The 16,978-nt window shown below is 40.4% G+C and overlaps 1 protein-coding gene and 2 long non-coding RNA genes across 3 annotated transcripts in view; 1 reads left to right on the top strand and 2 right to left on the bottom strand.

The window, feature by feature from the left end:
• Window positions 1-3,897, bottom strand: part of snx2 (sorting nexin 2) — a gene marked incomplete at its 5' end in the record, with an annotated part of 45,324 nt that extends 41,427 nt beyond the window's left edge. The window contains 1 exon segment of the mRNA NM_001037698.1: window positions 3,736-3,897. Within this exon segment, the coding sequence (NP_001032787.1) occupies window positions 3,736-3,834 (99 nt within the window).
• LOC141375560 (uncharacterized) overlaps window positions 1-9,525 on the top strand; it is a 137,787-nt gene extending 128,262 nt beyond the window's left edge. The window contains exon 2 of the long non-coding RNA XR_015497539.1: window positions 8,757-9,525. This is a non-coding gene — a long non-coding RNA (uncharacterized LOC141375560). The remainder of the gene's footprint in view (window positions 1-8,756) is intronic.
• LOC147835472 (uncharacterized) lies at window positions 9,389-16,978 on the bottom strand. Its single transcript, XR_015497431.1, has 3 exons — window positions 15,573-16,978; window positions 15,355-15,468; window positions 9,389-9,696 (listed from the first exon to the last, which is right to left on the bottom strand). It is a non-coding gene; the product is annotated as an uncharacterized LOC147835472 (long non-coding RNA).

Genomic DNA, 16,978 nt, shown 5'->3' with positions numbered 1-16,978 from the left:
CACACCCACAACAGGATATGATTTATACACACACACAGACAACAGTAAATGCTATAAACAAACACAGTCTCTCACAACTAACACACGCTATAAACATACAAACGCCAATGCACACACACTCAAATACATACTCACATGTGCACACATACAGTAAACACTACTCACACACACACACACACACACACACACACACACACACACACACACCTGTGGATCTGTTCAGTTCAGCTAAGGCAGTGTGTGCATGAAAACAAGCGGCTAAATGAAGGAAAAACACTGAAATGAGGATGTTCACACTCTAGTTTGCAGATTTTGGTCTATTTAGCTTCAGCTTTATGCTGTCGGACATCAGAAATGCATTAATAAGTGTTTATTCTATTGCTCATTGCGTCTGTAGAGATTAATTCCAGTAAACATGCATCTACACACTGTTTGTTCATATATGGCAGCATCCAGCTGACGTAACACAACAGAAATATGGTGAGAATATAACACTTTTACTTAACAATATTGTCCATTTTATGGACTAGAATGAAAAGAAACCCAAAATCATACATCTAAACCTCTACAAAATCAAACTATGATCAGTATGCAAATATATGCAGATTAGCTCATGTTTAGTGATGTGCACATTTGCATTTTCAGATTTCAGAAAGCGTGTGATGTTAAGCAATGGCCTCAATGTACTGTGAGGTGGGGGTGTAACGGATCACGGCTGATCTGTGATTCATACGGATCACAACTGTTTGGAACACATGTGACCTGTGGATTAATAAACACTTTTCACTGGTAGATTAATCCTAAATTTGCAACGATCGCAGAAGCATCGCCTCTCGCATCATTCAAATCACAAGTATAAAAGCATTTAGGCTTAAAATATAATGATGACGGAGGAAGTTGTGGTGGGTTATTGGGGACGTGGTGGGTTTCATTAAAGGTGTTTTCTGTCACTGCTTGTTTAGCCTGCATTAATGCATTCAGTGTAGGCTGCACCAGTAATCATTACAAGATCAGGATCTCAACACCCACGCAACTTAAATTATAAATGATGGTGATTTGCACATGTTTATTAAAGACATTCCGTTTTTAGTATTTTGAGTTACTTATGAAGTTAGAAACGGTCAAATAACACTGAGGATTAAGAGATTTAATGTATTGTCATCTGCTTAAAAGTTAAAGCTGTAGTCAACAACTGTATTATTTAACCAGTATGTGGTGGGAACCATTAATTCATTTATTCATCTTCTTGTCAGCTTAGTCCCTTTATTAATCCAGGGTCACCACAGCAGAATGAACCGCCAACTTATCCAGTACATTTTTACGCAGCGGATGCCCTTCCAGCCGCAACCCATCTCTGGGAAACATCCACACACACTGACTCACAATAGACAATTTAGCCTACCCAATTCCCCTATAGCGAATGTGTTTGGACTGGAAACCGGAGCACCCGGAGGAAACCCATGCAAACGCAGAGAGAACATGCAAACTCCACACAGAAATGACAAATAACCCAGCCGAGGCTCGAACTAGCAACCTTCTTGCTGTAAGGCAACAGCCCTACCTACTGCGCCACTGCGTCTTAAAAATCAGCCACTGAATAATTCTTCAGAAATGATCGTCTAGCAATGAAGCTTAATGAGTGAATAACTGAATCATTTATATGAATAAATATGGGTTGTACTATGATAATGTTAGATTTCTACATTTAGCATTATCAGCAACAATAGTCGTAACAGCGAGTCTTTCACAGTATTGAATACTTTACAGTGGTTTTTTTTATTTTAGTATTGAATATTTTACAGTTTATTCTTATTCAGCTGATTATTTCTGCATTTTATTTTTAATTAAATTACAGGTTCCAAGTTCTGTTTGAAAACCAAAGGTTTCTTGCAGTGCTGTTTCTGTAAAAGACCCTTTACACATTTCCAGGTTTCTCAGTAGCAGAGGGCATCATAGCAAACTCAGAGTGCAGCGAATGGGAGAAAACCACAGATAATTTTTTACAATCTTATTTGCTGAAATAATCAAAGAAAAATGTCATGATGGTGTTATCAAGACTTTCAGAAGGAGGAAAAAAAAATGTGTGAGACTGAAAACGGCAGCCAGAGGAGAGAACAACGTCAGATTTACTCTATACGCTGCATTAGAAACACCTCGCACAAGCAGTCATTCGTTTAGTTTTTTTGTTTTTTTGTAATTTGACGCGATGATATACTACATGCATAAGTGCATTTAAATGTTTATACTTTTTTAAAATCAAAATATTAAAAACTTTCACGGATTTAAGATTATGATGACATAACAGGCTTAAGGCTGATTTATACTTCTGCGTAAAACGCACGCGTATGTTACGGCGCAGCCACTGACGTGCACCTCTAAAAAAATTTAACTACACGTCACAACGAAGTTTAGCGCAAGCTCTGTGATTGGTCGGCTTGGTAGCGCTGACGAGTCTGGGTGGGGCCGAGAGCCACGCCCGATGTAGCGATTGTTTACAAGTGTGGAGTTCCGTGAAGGAGCGCCGGATGGAAAGTTTTGTTTTGTGTTTACCTCATAGTTAAAGTTGTTGCACGTCCGCCGGTTCCTGCCTCAAAATGAGCGAGTTTGAGTCACTTGTACATCCCGGAAGTGTTCAGAAAAAAACAAAACAGCAGCGAAGAAACTCGACACAGAGGAACATTTACACCTCACTGCCAACTAGCGTTTCGGAAGTGTTAATGCAGACCAACAGAGACAGCAGCAGAAGTATAAATGCACAGCTACGTGCGTTGCATGCGCCGTGGGTTACGCCGGTCACTTGACGCAGAAGTATAAACCGGGCTTAATACAAAGGGTCCATAAATGGAACGGAAATGACATTTATCTCCTCCCCTTTTTGGTTGATCCGAAAAATGGTGCAATCCGTCACTAAAAAGCCATAATGTGATCTGAACAATGAGATTTGTGATCCGTTACACAGCTATTGTGAGGAATAAAGTGCCTGAATATTTAATTCTTAATCAAATATTAGATTTTTTTTTCTCTGCTCATCCTGACGGTGTTTAGAGTCAAACACGTGACTGAACACATGACCAGACTACACTTACTGCGCTATTCAGTATTGCAGCCATTCTGTCGCTAGTCTTCCTCTTGGTTTTGCTTGTTAATGTTATTAATTATCTTAATTAGTTTCATTGAGGCTAAGTTAGTTTTATTATCACACATTCGGACTTAATTATAACATTTCAATAAGTATTCCTTAGTGCAAACTCTAGGTAGTGAATCATATAATCAGGCAGTGTCTATTAAATCACAGCACTGCTCTGTCAATGATTATAATAGGTTTTATTCAATTAAAACGTTGTTTTGAAGTCGATTTTAGACCTAATATTCATAGTAGCGTGATAAACAATATAGGGACCAGGTCACGAGTAGTCACTGAACGAATGTGAGAATAAAAAGCCAACTTTACCTCAATAATAGTTTCATAAACGCGTGTGATGTTGACCTGACAGCGATATTCTACATTTGTTTACTGAATGAATGAGGAGTTTCTGCGCTGATGCTGCGCAGTGTTGATGTGCCACAGCAGCCTGCGCATGCGCTCTCCGCATCTTCTCTACACTCCAGAAATTGAATGAAATCTGTCAGAATTGTGTGACATAAATGACTGACGTTTGACTGATTATGAATATCAACGTGTGTCTGTGTTCTCCGAGCAGGAGGAGCGCGTGTCGGTCAGCAGTTTCAGCTCACCTCCATCACGCTGACGAACAGCTCCTCCGCGGCCTCAGAGTCCTCCTGCTCCGCGTTTTGCTGCCCGGTCACCGGTGGAGGCTCTCGGTCCTCCGACATCTTCAACAACAGCAGATGAATAAAGTCTCAGGCGGAGAAACAGACAGAGATCAAGATTATCATGTGACTGAGTCTCATGACAGAAGCGCTTCATGCGGCTCACGCTCCGCCCTCACTGCGCAGACTCATCACTGCCCGCAGAACACAGCGGTTGCTGCTGAAAGGGATACAGCTGCGGCCGGAAGTTAACGAGAATTATTTATATACTATATTTATTAAATACCCATTGGTTGTATTTCATTAACGTAAACTCGTACCCTAACCCTTAACCCAACAATCCCAGTAATGTAAAAACAGTAATTATACCGAGTAATATTCATATTGCTTATTAAAATACCTATTACATTGTATTTAATAAGCGCCTGCCCCCACCAAACCATGGTGGGGGCAAAACTATTGTTGTACAGAGCCACAAACATGCTATCTTAATGAGAGTATCCGCAGCTGTATTCCATCTAAACAGTGACGCGCAGCCGCAGAACGTCTGGTCACGTGGTTTATTTATTATTTTTGCTTTACCCACTCCACTTTATTAGGTACACCTGACTAGTACCAGGTTGTTCCCCCTTTTGCCTTCAGAATTTATTTAATCCTTCATGTCAGAGATTCATCAAGCTACTGGAAATATTCCTCAGAGATTTTGCTCCATGTTGTCATGATAGCATCACACAGTTGCTGCAGATTTGTCGGCTGCACATCCATGATGCCAATCTCCCGTTCCACCACATCCCAAAGCTGCTCTATTGGATTGAGCTCTGGTGACTGTGGAGGCCATTTGAGTACAGTGAACTCATCGTCATGTTCAAGACACCAGTCTGAGATGATTGAGCTTTATGACATGCTGCGTTATCCTGCTGGAAGTAGCCATCAGAAGATGGAGACACTGTGCTCATAAAGGGATGGACATGGTCAGCAGCAATACTCAGGTAGGCTGTGGCGTTGATGCTCAATTGGTACTAATGGACCCAAAGAAAATCTCCCCCACACCATTACACCACCACCACCACCAGCCTGAACCGCTGATACAAGGCAGGATGATCCATGCTTTCATGTTGTTGAGCCGAGCATCTGAATGTGTCAGCAGAAATGGAGACTCATCAGAGCAGCAACGTTTCTCCAATCTTCTATTGTCCAGTTTTGGTGAGTCTGTGTGAATTGTAGCCTCAGTTTCCTGTTCTTAGCTGACAGGAGCGGCACCCGGTGTAATTGGCTGATTAGAAATTTGTGCTAACAAGCAGTTGGACAGGTGTACCTTATATAGTTGCCGATGATAACTCTGTTGTGCCTATTGGATCCTTTTTTTGCACGCTTGTCCTCCCTCCCGTCTCCTTGGATGGCCGCACTCACATTGCATTCTGGCCTGGGCACGTTTGCGTCATCAATGCAGCGCTGTTCTGTAAAGAAGCACTTTCGCTCAGCACAGTGGACATTTCTTTATGAAAGTAAATTAGTAGCAATACTCGAGAGCTTGCAAATGTAAATGTGAGCACTTGTGATAATAATATTTGTATGTGTAGGTTGAAATGTACACTTACAGCTCTGATGTGAACAGCTGAAATCCTCGATTTGCGCACACACACAACAATCCACACACTTGTGTTTTGAATTGGAAGTTGCAGATTAATAGTTGTGTATTTGTAAAATGTCATTCACAAATACAAAGTGACAGACACACGTGTGCACGGCAAATTTGACTGCATCTCCATTCTACAACCACAGGTCGGCACTTACAACCTCTCAGATTCGTCAGTACAACTACAAATCTCCCGCGCTCTGACTTTTGCTACACATCTCCCGCGATCTCTGTAGCAGAACTCATCTGTGCACTCGCAGATGCAGAGGCGTGAGCAGCGCGGGCCGGGGGAGGGGCGGGGCTGGTGTAAAGCTGTTTGATTGGCTGAAGCCTGACCAATGAACAATGCCAGCAGCCAACAGGACTGAGGTGCAAAATAATCATTTGCCACGATTATTTTATTATTTAGGGTTTATTTAAACTATTTTCTGAAAAGATTTTTGTTAAATATCATTAATTCTACTGTAATGTACATACCAGTAAAAGAGCAGCAAAGCCAGTTTATTGGCTACAGCCAGCCAAAGAGATGGGGCGTTTCTGTTTGTCAGCACACAGGGCAGCTCACGTTGTTGGAGGCCTCGAGCAATCAGAGGTTAAGTTATGATTTTTTAATAATTATCTATATGTTCAATACTGTTCGCTAAGCTAAGGACTGTGCTGGGTGCTTCTCTAGTTTGTTTTTTATATAAGAAACAGTTATGAGTTATCTAGGAGCTGCTTTCAATCATGTTATATGGTTCTAAAGATACGATTCAACCCACATGAAATAAGAAGTTGTAATAGTATTTATAGTAAACAATATTACGTTTTTGAACCATACTAACTATAATAAACTGTATTATACTGTATATATTGCAGTATCTACAACTTTGTTAATGAATGCAACAGCACACTGTAGTATTAACTAGCATGAACTTTAATAAATTGAAGTACACTTATATGTATATATATATATTATATATAAATATATAAATTTGAAAAAATTGAAATATAGCTATCTGTTTAAAACTAAACATTCTAATGCCATTTATTATGCAAATACCAAGTTGAAACAAATCTGTTAAGAACACGCATTTATATGTAAAACCTAATACATTTTAAAGCAGTTTCATTTCTTTCTAATTTATACATCTACATGCATTACATCTGATTTAGGTCCACAACTTGCATCCTTCAACATGATATGTGTGTTCAAAGGAAGAGCAACTAGGTGAGGGAGACAGTGTCCATCGCTCGGCTGAGGGTCCACTTTGAGCATCTCATCTGCAGGGTTAAGCAACATAAGCTGAACAGTCATCATCTCTCTCTATTACAGCGAGCATCAACCAGCTTTACACAACGGCCTGCTTTCTGACCATTAGTAAAGGCTTGAGCAAAGTATTAAAGAGGAGATAACATTTGATGGGTAATGATGAAGTTGGATTTACCACCTCCATCTCATTATGAACAAGGAAAAACCCTGAAATATTTCAATACAAGTAACTAGACATTTGCACTGCACTTATTTGGACTGTAAATTTTATTTGACAATTATTTATTTTTATTTACATTCCCTTACAGAACAGGTGTCAAACTCAGTTCCTGGAGGGCTGCAGCTTTGCAAAGTTTAGTTCTAACCCTAATTAAACACACCTGATCAAACTAATTGAGTCCTTCAGGTTTGTTTGAAACTTTCACTTAAGTGTGTTGAAGCAGGGTTGCAACTAAAAACGTGCAGGGTTACGGGCCTTCAGGAACTGAGTTTGACACCCCTGCCTTACAGTAAAGTGTAAAAATACTACATTAAACAATTATCAAAATAAAAGTTGTGTGTGTGGGTGAGTGTGTGTTTTGTTCAAATCTGTAGTCATCTTGGCAGGTAAAAAGAGAAAATAAAGTCGGCTTCCTCTTGAATGATCTGAATCATTTTGAAGTGTTTGTAGATGAGCTGGATTATCATGTCATCTTTAGCATAAATAACATCCTATTCAAGCTATGCAGCTTCTCTGAGCCCCTCATTGACTTGAAACACGCTGATCTCTCTTGTCACTCCATCCTTACAGGAAACTGAGAAATAACCTATAGTTAGTAACGTTCATAATTAAAAAAGTGTTATAAAGGACACACTGTACACAAACTTGTAAATAGATAGATGGATAGATAGACATGATGCAGGTTATAATAACCAAAACCGGTATGATCTGTAAGAAACTGAAACGCCTAGTGTTATTTTTAATTGCTATTAATGTGTGTGTGTGTGTGTGTGTGTGTGTGTGTGTGTGTGTGTGTGTGTGTGTGTGTGTAAATATACTTTCATGCTAGTTAATACTACAGTGTGCTGTTGCATTCATTAACAAAGTTGTAGATACTGCAATATATACAGTATAATACAGTTTATTATAGTTAGTATGGTTCAAAAACGTAATATTGTTTACTATAAATGCTATTACAACTTATTTCATGTGGGTTGAATCGTATCTTTAGAACCATATAACATGATTGAAAGCAGCTCCTAGATAACTCATAACTGTTTCTTATATAAAAAACAAACTAGAGAAGCACCCAGCACAGTCCTTAGCTTAGCGAACAGTATTGAACATATAGATAATTATTAAAAAATCATAACTTACCCTCTGATTGCTCGAGGCCTCCAACAACGTGAGCTGCCCTGTGTGCTGACAAACAGAAACGCCCCATCTCTTTGGCTGGCTGTAGCCAATAAACTGGCTTTGCTGCTCTTTTACTGGTATGTACATTACAGTAGAATTAATGATATTTAACAAAAATCTTTTCAGAAAATAGTTTAAATAAACCCTAAATAATAAAATAATCGTGGCAAATGATTATTTTGCACCTCAGTCCTGTTGGCTGCTGGCATTGTTCATTGGTCAGGCTTCAGCCAATCAAACAGCTTTACACCAGCCCCGCCCCTCCCCCGGCCCGCGCTGCTCACGCCTCTGCATCTGCGAGTGCACAGATGAGTTCTGCTACAGAGATCGCGGGAGATGTGTAGCAAAAGTCAGAGCGCGGGAGATTTGTAGTTGTACTGACGAATCTGAGAGGTTGTAAGTGCCGACCTGTGGTTGTAGAATGGAGATGCAGTCAAATTTGCCGTGCACACGTGTGTCTGTCACTTTGTATTTGTGAATGACATTTTACAAATACACAACTATTAATCTGCAACTTCCAATTCAAAACACAAGTGTGTGGATTGTTGTGTGTGTGCGCAAATCGAGGATTTCAGCTGTTCACATCAGAGCTGTAAGTGTACATTTCAACCTACACATACAAATATTATTATCACAAGTGCTCACATTTACATTTGCAAGCTCTCGAGTTTCGCAACTGAATTACCTTCATATTTCTTTAGTTATATCGGTTTAGTGGTTTGGCATGCAGTGACACGTGTAACAGGTGTTATATTATTTTTATTAATTTCACTCAAAATTCTCCTTGTTATTCATCAATTATTTTTATTTAATTGTGTATTTTCAAAGTTGTTCTTTATATATCTTATATTTCAGAGTTAATGAAATCATAGTGGTGTTTGTTTTCGATGTGTTGGTGTATTTTGGAAAATTGCGCGTGGCCCCTTTAAGTGTCGTTTTCCGGTTCCGCCTGCTCTCACTCAGTTCGCGGCAAACGCGATTGAGGAGAGGTGAGTTTTACTGAAGCTCCGGTTAAAATATAGCATATAAGTGTTGTTTATCATAATAACACATGTAATGGTGTTCTAAATTGCATTACATTGATATTTAAACATGTATGAGAGGTTGAATGTATATGAGGCATGTATTGTGGGTAAAGTTTATAAGCATGAATGTGCACGCTTTGTAGTGAGAATTATCCCTTTCACTAATAGGTTGGTGAGCTCCTAAGGAAGGCACATACTCAGCTTTTCCATTTGTTTGCTTTATTCATACAGGTATGTGTTTACATATGTGTTTATGCTTCTATTATGTTTTTGAATTTATGTATAATGTTTCTTTTTTTTGGTGTATGTTACACACTTCAACTTTATTTATGTGAGTTCGCGGCAAACGCGATTGAGGAGAGGTTGGTGAGCTCCTAAGGAAGGCACATACTCAGCTTTGCCATTTGTTTGCTTTATTCATGCAGAATAAAAGCCTGTTAATTCCCATATGACTGGTTCCTTTCGCCTAATCACAACACAACGCAGAGTAAAGCGAGGACCGGTCACATTGGTGCCGTGACTTTCAACTGATGTGTCATCATGGATTCTGCTTGATCAACGCCAGTTTGGTCGCCGGGGTGTACTGCATCGTTGGACATCTGATTTCTGCTGGTATCTGTGTCAAAAGGGAAGAGGTTGGACATTAACCCGTGCATACAGAAAAAAAAGAAGCTGAAAGTTTGAAATTAATCTTACCAAAGACAGTAGAAAAAATATAAAGGACAAAAAAAAAAGAAAAATAATTACTTGTGAATTAATTTTACGTTAATGATCTATTTTTTTTGTTTTATCAACTGTTTATTTTTGGTGATCATTATTAATTAAGATGTCACAAGAGGGTGAGAAGACAGATCTTTCAGCTAGTAATGGGTTTGAATTGGGTTTTGCTAGGGGGCGTATCTTTGGTGAACTTGAACATACCCCACTAAGAAGAGCTGTTAATTTTGGTAGTCCCAATTTTTGCTCTACCCGTACTTCTGATAGGGTGCACAATACTGAACAGTGTGTAAATGCTGAGTCACATGATAATAAGTGCAGTAACACTGACCTGAGTAATTTGATCACACAGCTGGCTCAACAAATAGGTCAGTCAATATCTGATCAGCTGAAAAAAGGTAGCGAAAAGAATGAAACTATTGATAATCAACCACAGAGCATAAGAACAAGCCAGGTTCTCACTGAGTCACCGTCTCTCAATTTAACTGGTATGAAGCTGGTTATGAAGCCTGATGTTAAGGCACCCCCCTGCTTCAGAGGGGATGGATCTGACAAATTGACAGTACATGAGTGGGAAGAACTCATGAACGTTTATCTGAGAAAGAAAGGCATCCCTCTACCTGAACAAGCTGATGAAATTATGTCGAACTTAACAGGCAGAGCCAAAGATATAATAAAGATTACTCTTCGTAGCAACCCATTATTGCAGCCACAAAAAGACCCAAGAGTTGTCACAGACATACTAAAGCAACATTTCAGTGACTTGACATATTCTTCGATGCCGCTAGCTAATTTTTATGGTACCTTACCTGTTCCAGGAGAAACTGCTATGGAGTACTGGATTCGGCTTAATAAAGCTGTTGATATAGCAGATGAGTGTTTGAGGAGACAGGGACGAAGTATTGAAGATCCCAACCGTGAAGTGACGATGATGTTTGTTAAATACTGCCCTGATCATTCTCTTTCTGCCATCTTAAAATTTAAGACTGCTAATAAATGGACTGCAGCTGAAATACAAGAACGCCTTGATGAATTTCAAGCTGAGAAAAGAGCGCAGATGAAGGCACAGTCTAATCGTTCTGCCTTTATGAAGCCTGTTGCCACTTATGCTCAAGCACCGACTTTGGATGTTGAATTGTCTGGGAATGAACCAGATGTATCAGCAGGTCAAAATGTGTCACCGTTACCACCATCAGTTCAGTCAAGCGACAGTTGCACACAGTCTCTAATCAATCTGCTTGATCGTGTGCTGAAACAAAATGCACAGACTCCATCTGTACCTGAGGATTATAGACATGCGAATGCGAGACGGATGTTTTGCAAAGTGTGCAGAGCTACTAATCATTCTACAGTAGCGCATTGCAGAAGAGAAGGTTTGTGCCTGTCTTGCTTTGAATATGGACACAGAAAGAGAGAGTGCCCGAACTGGAGTAGTCGACACAGTCCAGACGTAAACTACTCCTCACAAGGAACTGGTCCGTTAAACCATTAGACCCACATTCGGTGAGGGGATGTGTGGGTGATGATGAAACCCTCATAATGGATCTGGAACGACAGTATGAGAATGCATGTAATGCAGTTTCTGATGGTACTCATGTTATATACACACAAAATATACAGAAAATAAGGCCTTTTGACGATTTATTCTATACCTCTGTGATTGTGAATGATCACTTCCACTTGAACGGAATGCTTGACACCGGCTCTATGTCCTGTACACTAAGTGAAGCAGCCGAACAAAAGTTGCTGTCTGAAAACGCTGTTTTGGATAAGAGAGCACTCCCGGAGAATATTGTTCTTGTGGGTGTTGGAGGTAGGACGGCGCAACCAAAATGTTTGTACGAAGTTAACATGAAAGTTTATGGCATTTGCTGTCGAGTTCCAATTCTTGTGGTCCCAGGTCAGCACGATGATTTGATTCTTGGTACTAACTTGATAAAACACATCGTGAGCAAAATGAAGAACACTGATGAGTACTGGGATTTCATATCACAGAGTCCCACACAGCTATCACAGGAAGGGGAACACTTTTTGGATGTGATGTCAAATATCACACGCTGGCGACATGATGAGATCCCTCACAAGATTGGAACAGTAAAACTCCAGCGTGCTGTTACTCTTGCTGCTAGACAAGAACATTTAGTGTGGGGTCGACTGCCTAGTAAGACTCCATTGTCCCTAGGGAGCACTATTTTGGTTGAACCAACAACTTCCAAGACTATGCCAAGAAACATCATGGTTGCACGGGTGATAACATCTATGTGGGGTGATAGGTGGGTTCCTATGAAAATAACCAACTTATCTGACCTACCTGTCACACTGAGAAAAAATCGTAGACTGGCAGATGTTTCACCTTGTCTGGCTGTCGAGGATTTCCCCATCTTGCAGGGCACTGGAAAGATACAGATGGTTAATTCAGAGACACAAGCGAATACAAGTTGTACTTCAAATTCAAAACTAAATGATGTTGGATTGGATGAAATTGACATCGATCTCTGCAAAGTCACGGATGCATCTAAGGAGAAACTTGTTCAGTTATTGATCAAGTACAATGATGTCTTTTCTAAACATTCGTTAGATTGTGGCGAAGCCAAGGAATTTGAACACTGTATACGACTTACAGATGAGAGGCCTTTCCGATTACCATATCGTCGGATTCCTCCTGCCCATTACCAAGAACTGCGGCAAGCGCTAACTGAAATGGAGGAGCAAGGGATTATTAGAAAATCTGTCAGCGAATATGCATCACCGTTAGTGCTTGTATGGAAAAAAGATGGAAGTCTTCGCATTTGTACAGACTTTCGGTGGCTTAATGCAAGAACGCTCAAAGATGCTCACCCACTCCCCCATCAGTCGGACTGCTTGGCTGCTTTAGGAGGTAATAATTACTTCAGTACGATGGACCTAACCTCAGGATTTTATAATTTGCCTATGAGGGAACAGGACAAGAAGTACACCGCTTTCGTTACTCCTATGGGGCTACATGAGTACAACCGCATGCCCCAGGGTTTGTGCAACAGCCCAGCTTCATTCATGCGGATGATGCTTAGCATTTTTGGAGACATGAACTTTAGCAGCTTACTCTGCTACTTGGATGATTTACTTGTATTTGCATCTACTGAGGAAGAAGCTTTGAACAGGCTGGAAATAGTTTTCCACCGGCTTAGGATGCATCGCCTAAAGTTGAGTCCCAAGAAGTGCCAGTTCTTGCGTGATTCAGTAAAATTTTTAGGCCATATTATTTCTGGAAGTGGCATTTCTGTGGATTCTGCTAAGGTAGATGTTATATCTAAAATGTCCAAGTCACAGCTCATGGAGGAGGATGGTTGCACTCCATCACCAAAAAGAATTAAGTCGTTTTTAGGAATGATTTTTTACTATCAACATTTCATTCCTAATTGTTCTGCGATTGCTAAGCCCCTCTTTGCTCTAACTGCAGGTCAAAAGAGACGAGGTAAAGGGAGATCTGGGAAGCATGTTGGCACATTTCGGAAGCTGAATCCCAGTGACTGGGTAGATGAGTGCGATGTTGCTTTCAGCATGCTTAAGGAGAAGTTGTTGAAATGTGCTGTTCTAGCACACCCTGATTTCTCAAAACCACTCATTCTCTCTATCGATGCATCTTTGGATGGGCTTGGCGCCGTGCTTTCCCAAGTTCCAGCAGGGGAAGAAATAGCCAGACCTATTGCTTTCGCCAGCAAGACCTTGAGTGTGTCACAGAAAAAGTATCCTGCTCACAGGCTTGAGTTTTTGGCTTTGAAGTGGAGCGTGTGCGAAAAGTTCAGCCATTGGCTCAAAGGGCACACCTTTACAGTTTGGACTGACAACAATCCGCTTACTTACATAATGTCAAAGCCAAAACTTGATGCCTGTGAACAAAGGTGGGTCTCAAAACTAGCCCCTTACTCTTTTGACATTAAGCATATCGCAGGAACAAAGAATGTGGTGGCTGACACTTTAAGTAGAGACCCGTTTGCGAGAACAGTTAGTCACAGACTCATGAATGAGAGCTACAACCATCTCCTGACTGAAGCTGATGCCATTAAGGAAGATGGTATACAAGATGCGTTTCGGTTAAAGGTTGAGTGCCACAAGTGTAATGATCGTGTGGAATGTCTATCCAGATATGAGCAACCATGTGACTCAGTAGTCATCAAGTTACTTTGCCAAGTCCATGATGAGTGGGAAACTGCTACATTTACTCGTGCAGTCCAGTTGGCACAATCTGTCTGTCAGGTTGCAGCTGCTAACCAAATCTCTTTACTTGGATTTTCTCATGATGAGTTGCAAAGGAGTCAAGAGCTTGACAGTACTATTTCGAAAGTTCTCCCTTTAGTAATTCGGAAAAGACGCCCTTCTCGACGAGAAAGAGACCAGTTGGATATCAGAGCTCTAACACTCATAAAGCAGTGGGATCGTCTGAAAATCCAGGACGGGATCTTGTATAGAGTGACAAAGGACCCAGTAAGCAGACAGAAACGCCACCAGTATGTTCTCCCTCAATGTATGCAGGAAAAAGCTTTGAGTGGTCTCCATGATCTTGCTGGTCACCAAGGACAGGCTAGAACAATTCATTTAGCAAGACAGCGATTTTTCTGGCCCAAGATGGACCATGAGATTAAGGAGTATGTCAAGTGTTGCAGGAGGTGTATTCTGGCTAAAACACCTGAGCCAGCTGCTAGAGCCCCACTGGAAAGCATAAAAACTTCTGCGCCAATGGAGTTGGTTTGTCTTGACTTTTGGAGTGCAGAGGATAATAAGCAACGTTCAGTGGATGTGTTGGTCTTGACAGATCATTTCACTAAGCTCGCACATGCTTTTCCTTGCATTAACCAAACAGCTAAGCAAGTCGCTCGGAAGTTATGGGATCATGTGTTCTGTGTCTATGGTTTCCCTGAGCGAATCGATACAGATCAAGGCACAAATTTCGAGAGCGAGCTTATCGCTGAACTTCTGGCGCTTTCTGGTGTCTCCAAATCTCGCACGACTGCCTATCATCCTATGGGCAATGGCATCACAGAACGGTTTAACCGAACATTGGGGACCATGATACGTTCATTGCCCTTGAGATCTAAGGACAAGTGGCCACAACAGATACAGACTCTGACGTTCGCCTATAATTCAACAGTACATGAAACAACTGGTTATGCCCCTTTTCAGCTTATGTTTGGGCGCATACCACGGTTGCCTGTGGATGTAATGTTTAAACAAGTTTTGAATGATCCTGTAACTGTTGATTATAGCAACTATGCTGCTGCATTGATGTCTCACCTTTCAGAAGCAGCTGAAATTGCCCAAAAACATGCCACACAAGAACAAAACAAACAGGCAGAGACGTATAACCGCAGGATAAAAGGGGTACATCTACACTGTGGAGACAGAGTGCTGATTGCCAACAAAAGCGAAAGAGGCAAACGGAAGTTAGCAGATAAATGGGAACCTACCGTATATACCATCGTGGATAGTGACCCTAAAACACACATATACAAGGTGGAGGATGATAAAGGACTAACCAAAGTGGTTCATCGGAACATGCTCTTGGATATTAGTTTCTTACCAGTAACACTTCCAGAGGAGACATCAGACGAATCAGCAACTGAGGAGTGCTCAGATGACTCAGAGTGTGAGAGCCTATTATCGAATTCCACTGATTGTCTGGAGTATGAGACTTCTAGGAACAAAACATATTCAGGGGCATTAAACAGAGAACATTCACCAAATTCACTGTTTGTTGACGAACCAATACAACAAGATGTTGATAGTAGTGACACTTACCATGGTGATTCCAATTCAGGGAGTCAAATCCAAATCCTTTCTGATGAGGCTTCAGGTCCATGTGATTCTAACAGTGACAGTCCATCTGCGAATTCTGTTATGTCCAATCCAGACGTTGGTGATTCAGTGATTGTAGATGTGTTGTCGTCAGATCACGAACAAGGCAAAATTACAACACGAGCTGGTAGAGTCGTAAAGAGAGTCAACCGTCTTATAGAGACCATGGCCCAAAAGCCATTCAAAATGCCAAACTTGTCGAACAGTTTTCTAAAAAAGTCTCAGTCAGTTTTAAGTTTGTTTTGATGACACTATATTTTGACAAGTCTACTTTTTTTTTTTGGTCATTTTGGCAGATAATCGATGCTGTTAAATTGCATATAAGACACTTTATGTGAGTGAGGATTTCACACAAATGATTACATGTGGTATGGTGTATTTGGCAACATACTTTACTAAGAGGTTTTGAGGCCTGATCAACCTCAAATTCCTCTGTATCTGTCAGGACAGATAGCTTTCAGTGCTGTAATTATGATGTTCATGTAATGGGATTTTTTGAAAACTCCTCTTCATAGATGTGCAGAAATTTTGATGAAATTAGGGGAGGTGAATGTAACAGGTGTTATATTATTTTTATTAATTTCACTCAAAATTCTCCTTGTTATTCATCAATTATTTTTATTTAATTGTGTATTTTCAAAGTTGTTCTTTATATATCTTATATTTCAGAGTTAATGAAATCATAGTGGTGTTTGTTTTCGATGTGTTGGTGTATTTTGGAAAATTGCGCGTGGCCCCTTTAAGTGTCGTTTTCCGGTTCCGCCTGCTCTCACTCAGTTCGCGGCAAACGTGATTGAGGAGAGGTGAGTTTTACTGAAGCTCCGGTTAAAATATAGCATATAAGTGTTGTTTATCATAATAACACATGTAATGGTGTTCTAAATTGCATTACATTGATATTTAAACATGTATGAGAGGTTGAATGTATATGAGGCATGTATTGTGGGTAAAGTTTATAAGCATGAATGTGCACGCTTTGTAGTGAGAATTATCCCTTTCACTAATAGGTTGGTGAGCTCCTAAGGAAGGCACATACTCAGCTTTTCCATTTGTTTGCTTTATTCATACAGGTATGTGTTTACATATGTGTTTATGCTTCTATTATGTTTTTGAATTTATGTATAATGTTTCTTTTTTTTGGTGTATGTTACACACTTCAACTTTATTTATGTGAGTTCGCGGCAAACGCGATTGAGGAGAGGTTGGTGAGCTCCTAAGGAAGGCACATACTCAGCTTTGCCATTTGTTTGCTTTATTCATGCAGAATAAAAGCCTGTTAATTCCCATATGACTGGTTCCTTTCGCCTAATCACAACACAACGCAGAGTAAAGCGAGGACCGGTCACACA

Source organism: Danio rerio, chromosome 8 (assembly GCF_052040795.2).
Source record: "Danio rerio strain M-AB ecotype USA chromosome 8, GRCz13ab, whole genome shotgun sequence".
Lineage (NCBI taxonomy): Eukaryota > Metazoa > Chordata > Actinopteri > Cypriniformes > Danionidae > Danio > Danio rerio.
The sequence above is the reverse complement of the archived record's forward strand: the minus strand, read 5'-3'. Positions and strand labels throughout refer to the sequence as shown.